Raw genomic sequence first — 6339 nt, forward strand, 5'->3', positions numbered from 1 at the left:
CTGTCCCTGTGTGGCAGAAGCCTGAAAGAGGAGAAGAAAGGAGGGAGGGAGGGAAGGAGAGAGAGAGAGAGAGAGAGAGAGAGAGAGAGAGAGAGCGCACTGGCTGTGAAAGGAGGAGAGAGGAAAGACAGCGCTAAACAGGGCAAGGAAAGTTGAGGACTCCTCTCCCGGGTGTGTTCCAAGTGGAGAATTACAGGCAGAAGGCTCTCAGCACCAAGTGATTAGGGGGGAGGAGATTAGGATACAATTATCACTTGAGGTCTCTGTCTCTCCACTCATATGGTTTAGTGTGAGTTGAAAGAAGCCCCGAGCTGGGGGGATGACCCAGAAGCCAGAAGACAAGCAGTCCATTAGCTGGCAAAATAGGAGTTACCAGTTGGGAAACAAGCTCTGAGTGTGTCTGTAAGAGGATTCGGTTTCTCCGCTATTCCCGGAGAAGCAATTCTCCCTCTATCTTAATGTAAAGATCTAAAAGCTTACCCACATATACAGAAAAAAGGCCAAAGGTTCAACTGCCTCTATCAGTTTATATATGAATATTCTCATTGGAACATCTGAGAGTTGAACATGGTGCTATTGTCCCCAGGTAAATCTCCATGATACCCATGCCACTGTGCCCACTTAGGCTGGGTAACCGAATGCAGAAGGCTAATGAAGAGAGCTGAAGGGAGCATCCTCACTGGATCAGAACTAAAACATGATGCCTTTGGAAGAGACAGAACCACCCTCTGGCATCTTCACTAGCCGCTGGAGTTTACGGAATCCTAACATTCTTACAGATGTGAGAGCATGCTAGTAGTTCCAGAGGCAGTATTCGATGACGTGAGTTGACTAATTAAAGGAACCCACATCTGCACCGTGAGACATTAGAAATCTGCCAAACCCGCCTCTAACCCCCCTCAGTCACCCCGTGCACACCACACCTTCAGTCAGACAATAGCCTTGTTCTCTTAGTGGGTTACAAAAGAAGATCAAAAATTAATCAGTCATGTTCTTCCTAAGTTGAAATAGTCTGTCATAGATTGCTGACTGAAAAATAGGTGGATTTCACATCAATCCAGTGTTCACACAGATAGATAGATAGATAGATAGATAGATAGATAGATAGATAGATAGATAGATAGATAGATAAGAGGGAAAGAGGTTTCCTTTTATTTTTCAATAATAACCCTCAATTGTTACAAAAGCAATCATCTTTTGTTTATGAGTGAATCCTGTCTTGGCTCTAGCGAAAATTCTGAACCCATGTCACTAACTGAATAGCAATGTCAACACCAAATATAATTTTTTCCCAAGTAGATACTGGAATGCCATTTCTGCAAGTTAACTTGGCCATTAAAACAAAATGAAAACCAGAAGATACACATTGCTCCTGGCTAAACGTCTTCTCACAGTGAGAAGCGTGTAGATAGGAAATACTCTACAGGCAGAAGCACACGGCTAACTTTGCTTTCTGGTTAAAAGAACACATGCCCATTGACGACAGATTATGAAGAACAGGTGGAGAATTCCTAACTCAGAATTCCCAGAGGACCATGATCTGAAACTTTCTGAGTGCTCATCCCTTCCCTCAAGTGACAAGCCACAGGCAAAGGGTAGATCCACTGAAAATATTGCACGAAATTACCTTTAGATTATGTGTATAGGTTTATATAATGCCTAAATAAGTTTTATGTTTAGATGTAGATATTTTCCTTAAAATACCTACTAAACTTGTGAAAATATTCTAAACCCTGGACTACATCTATTCCCAATAATTGACATCTGAGACAATTGACCATCCTGAAGAGCATAGCCACCCACACGCCATGGTTCCATGATGTCACTCTGACCTTCTATGATGAAGAGTGTCTCCGCTCTGGCACAACCTAGGACATTGCAGGCCTGGCAGGTGTAGAGGCCTTCATCCTCCTTCCTCACCCTTCGGATGGTGAGGTTCCGGTTCCCATCTTTCAGTACAATGCCTACAAGTGGAAGGAAATGTTTGCTTTATTTCTGATGATGCGATCTGCGCTTTATCCAAGAAAATGTTTAGAAGAGTTGCTGCCCTTCATCGTGGGCTAGGATCCAACTCTAAAGAGGTGGATGGCTCATTTAGGAGCCAGATAGCTCCTGTACCTAAATACTGCTTTGTGTGTTCATGTGGGGGAGGAGGCATGCATAGAAGTCAGAGGTCAATGTTGGGTGTCTTCCACCTCATTCTTTTGAGACAGGGTCTCTCCCTGAATCTGGAGCTCAATGATCCAGCTAGACAGGCAGCCAAATGGTTACAAGAATGCACTTGTCCTCCATCCCCCCAACACCCCCTCCCCTTAGCAATGGCATTACAGAAGGATGCTGAATCTAGCTTCCCACATGGGTTCTAGGGATGTGAGCACAGGTCCTGAGGCTTGTTGGCAAGCATTTCACTGACTGAGCTGTCTCATAAATACTGCTTTCTGTCTAGTTTGAAATAAACCAAGAAATGACAGCGGTCTTACATAGCATCCTTGAAAAAAAAAATCTGCCACTAGAGAAATAGACAAGTTTCACTCACCTGAATCTTCCACGAGTGTCTCATTGTCTTTGAACCACGTAATGTGTGGTGTAGGGTTTCCAGATGCTAGGCATGCAACTTCAATAGTTTCACCGATCATCGTCGTCTGATTCTCCAGATTTCCCAGGATCATGGGTGCCATGCGTTCTATACACATAAAAAGAAAGCCATAGAGCCCACGGTTCCAACTATGTGAACAGCTTTGGTGTCCTGTCACTACTGGACAGTCTAAAGTTAAGAAGCAGTAGCCCATTGATGAAGTGGACTGAAACCCAATGCTGGTGGATGCATTGGGTGAACTAAGGAGGGACAGTTCTGACACACCATGGCAGCCTTTCCGTGTCCACATTAGCCACCCTACATACAAGTCACAAAATAAAGATTTGGGGCTCTTGGGAGATGGTGCTTTTCAGGTTATAGTATTTCCCCCCTCTAATCATACAAGGCTTTCCCAAAGGGTAACTTCTTCTCAGCAAAGTGGTAGCCACTAAAAGTACAGTTTCATCATGTTTTCCCTTGGGAAGGGCAAAGATTCAAAAGAATACATAGGGAGTGACTTATATTTTTTGGATAACTTTATATCATTTCTAATACTTACTATCCATCATATAAGATGAGGGCCAGGCCATTCGCCTTATTTTTAGGTGAGGTGATCGCATCTCAGGGGTTTAAGTATCTCACCCAAATCCCTATAACTAAGCCAGTGGTTGTGCTATTAAAAGAAATGGTGAGCCTGAAAGTCGGTGTAATTCCCGCTAAAGCACAAACAAGCCAAACACAAAACTCATGGGCATTTGTTTATATGCACAGCATAAAACCAGCTTTACCCTCCTCTTGCAGGTCATCTATCTGCTGCGGAAAGACCTTGTCCAAATCAAATGGGCATCGAAAGAATTACGGTGAAAGAATCCACGTTAACACTTAGCAAACTGTGACTGTCTCTACAATGCATTACGTCAGAGTTTCAACAAAGGTGCTGGGCTCTGGTCAGTTTCTAAGAACAGATTTCAGGGAAACAGCAGGAGCATCCTTATAGAGCCACACCCACTCACTGTGATCTTGCTCTTCCTGCATGGCTAAGTCAGGAGCCTCCTTCACATCTCTTTCTAAATTCTTCCACCTCTGGACTAGCTACTAATGGTCACATCATACAGCTGCTCTTATGTGCTGTGTGATCTCCAGGGTCTTGGGAAGGCCTTGGCTCAAAAGCATCTGTCTTTCTGTTCCCATGTCTTCAGAACAGAAAACCTTACACAGGTGCCTATTTCTAAATTAAGCCAAAACACTAAAAAAAAAAAAGTTATTTGTGTAAAATTTTGGTGTAGATAAGTTAACCTAGGAAGTTTCTCTTCCTTGTTCTATAAAACAAAAAAGATACACAGCACAAAAACCTTGAAGGGCACACAGCTGGTCCTATGTGCGGGGTGATTTCCAGGGTCTTGGGTGTGACTTGGCTCAAAAGCATCTGTCTTTCTGTTCCCATGTCTTCAGAACAGAAAACTTTACACAGGTGCCTATTTCTAAATTAAGCCAAAACACTCAAAAAAATGTTATTCATGTAAAATTTTGGTATAGATAAGTTAACCTAGGAAGTTTCTCTTCCTTGTTCTATAAAACAGAAAAGACACACATCACAAAAATCTTGAAGGGCACAGCAAAGAAAGGAGGAAATGAAGGGAAAGGAAGAGATACTCCCTAACTTTGCCAGATCTCCTTAGAGATAGAGTAGAGATTTCCCAGGTTTTGTGCAAAGTACAGTCCTGTTTCTTAGACAGGACATAGAAAACATCCCCATAGGGAATGTGAAAGGTTTGCTAAGCACAAGTTTATCTCTCCGAACTTCACCTGCCCTAGACCACATGAGATACCACAGACATACAGGCCACTAGTGTATCACACTTTCTAGAATCTTCTAGAATCTAGAATCTTCTGGATCTTAAACTCATCCCTCGCCTCACTGTTTGTGAAGCAGGTATCACACTGAGCATCTAGTATATGCCACTGTGTTCTATGGCTAGAGTTACAACCTAGTGTATACCACTGTGTTCTATGGTTAACGTTACAACAACAACAAACAGAGACCAATTTTTATCCTTATGATTTGGAGCTCTCACAATGGTATGACCACCTAGTGTTTGCCCATGGTCTCATCCTGTCCTTCTAGGTCCACCCTATGAGCTTCTGGCATGCTCTTTGCTCACAGTATTACACAAACATTCTGATTTTAATCATTGAATGCCCAAAGATGCCATAGGAGGTTTCCTAGTCTGAACTAATCTCTTGCTGGTAGTAACTTCATCAAAAGGCTAGAAAGAGCCAAGCTGTCTTCTAATTTTAATGCATCACCTCACCATTATTAGCTTTGTTCTGCTTCTGGGAGTGAGCCCATCTACTACAAAAGTTCCCAAAATCTGGCACTATCAACACAACACCCAAATGCATTGTGTTTAAGGCATTGCAACTCATCATCCAGGAATGCCTACATACCTAGAATGACGAGCTGTTTGACTAGGCAATGTCTTTTCTTGGTCTTCCTGTCTTGACCAGAGCAGACATAGTCTCCTTGGTCCTGCAGGGATACATTCTGGAATGCTACAATCAAGATGTCACTTGTGCTATTAGAAAACATGGTGGCATTCATTTTCCAAAGAGCATCCAAGTTCTTGCAAATTGGTGTGAGTGGTTCGCCCATGCGGACCGATGTTGTCTGTGAGCCAAGCTTGTACCATGTGAGGTTCTCAAACGTATTTCTATCTGCAGTGCACCACAGAGACACATTCTCCTGCTCGGTTGGCTGGGAAGCAGGTTGCACAGTAATTTCTGGACCCTCTGAAATGCAAAGCCATAGTTAGAAGGTGGTGACTTAAGTTGGTACATGACATCACTGTCTTCTTGCTGCTGTGAAGAACTTAGGTCTTGCACCGCCCAGCCATTTCTACAAGGTCAGAGCCAAACAAGACAATTTAGTTCCCAAAGTTTATTCACTGGAAATGAGAAATAACTTTCCCCAGGTTTTTATTGCACTCCACTTTGAGTTCTGAATATGGTCTCCAAGTTGAAAAAAATAAAAACCCAAGGCAAAACATTTAATCATCATGAAAAAACTTTAACGATGCCCTCTTATTAACACATGGCAATAAAACTACATTTATTATGACTAATTATCTCACACTAAAATATTTAAGCCAGCACAATAAGCTCAAGTTTACCCACAAAACCAGGCTACACAGACAAAACCAGGATCACTGGAAGGCAGAGGACAGTGCTCTCACGCCGCTCCACTCCCTCCAGAAGGCTCAGCTCCGCTGCTGTTCTCAAACAAACCCACAGATAACATCACGAACTCCAGTGAGTCATAAGTCACACTAACTGGGGAACAAGACAAGTCCCACACAGCATCGCGCTAGAGACTTAAAGCACGTGGAAACATTTCACTCTCAGGCCAGAAGAGGCGCGTGAACTCTGATGCAAGCCCGGAGGCCACCTGGGCAGTCTTCACTTCGGTCTCCTTCAAGTCCTAACTACACACCACCACGCTCCTCACACAAACCCCAAGGACAACAGAGGCCTCCACAGCACAGCACCCACTTCCCGAGGGACTCCGCTCCCCCCACTGCCCTCCAAAGGGTCTACTCACTGATCACATGGAAGGAGATCACTCTCTCTCCTCGCCCAGCTCTGTTGACAGCTTCACATTTGTACAGCGCTGACACATTGGCGGCTTGGATGACCAGAGTGCTGACAGTCTGTGGACATACAAGTCCCAAGCCATGAACAACGCAGGCTGAATATGCACACACACA

The 6339-nt window shown here is 43.7% G+C and overlaps 1 protein-coding gene across 1 annotated transcript in view; it reads right to left on the reverse strand.

The window, feature by feature from the left end:
* Positions 1-6339, reverse strand: part of Kdr (kinase insert domain receptor) — a 44364-nt gene that overhangs the window by 20913 nt on the left and 17112 nt on the right. Inside the window, exons 12-15 of the mRNA XM_005359364.3 lie at positions 6174-6282; positions 5024-5365; positions 2537-2683; positions 1833-1964 (exon numbers count right to left, since the gene is read on the reverse strand). Coding sequence (XP_005359421.1) covers positions 1833-1964; positions 2537-2683; positions 5024-5365; positions 6174-6282 — 730 coding nt within the window. The remainder of the gene's footprint in view (positions 1-1832; positions 1965-2536; positions 2684-5023; positions 5366-6173; positions 6283-6339) is intronic.

This window comes from Microtus ochrogaster, linkage group LG1 (genome assembly GCF_000317375.1).
Source record: "Microtus ochrogaster isolate Prairie Vole_2 linkage group LG1, MicOch1.0, whole genome shotgun sequence".
NCBI classification, from domain to species: Eukaryota; Metazoa; Chordata; class Mammalia; order Rodentia; family Cricetidae; genus Microtus; species Microtus ochrogaster.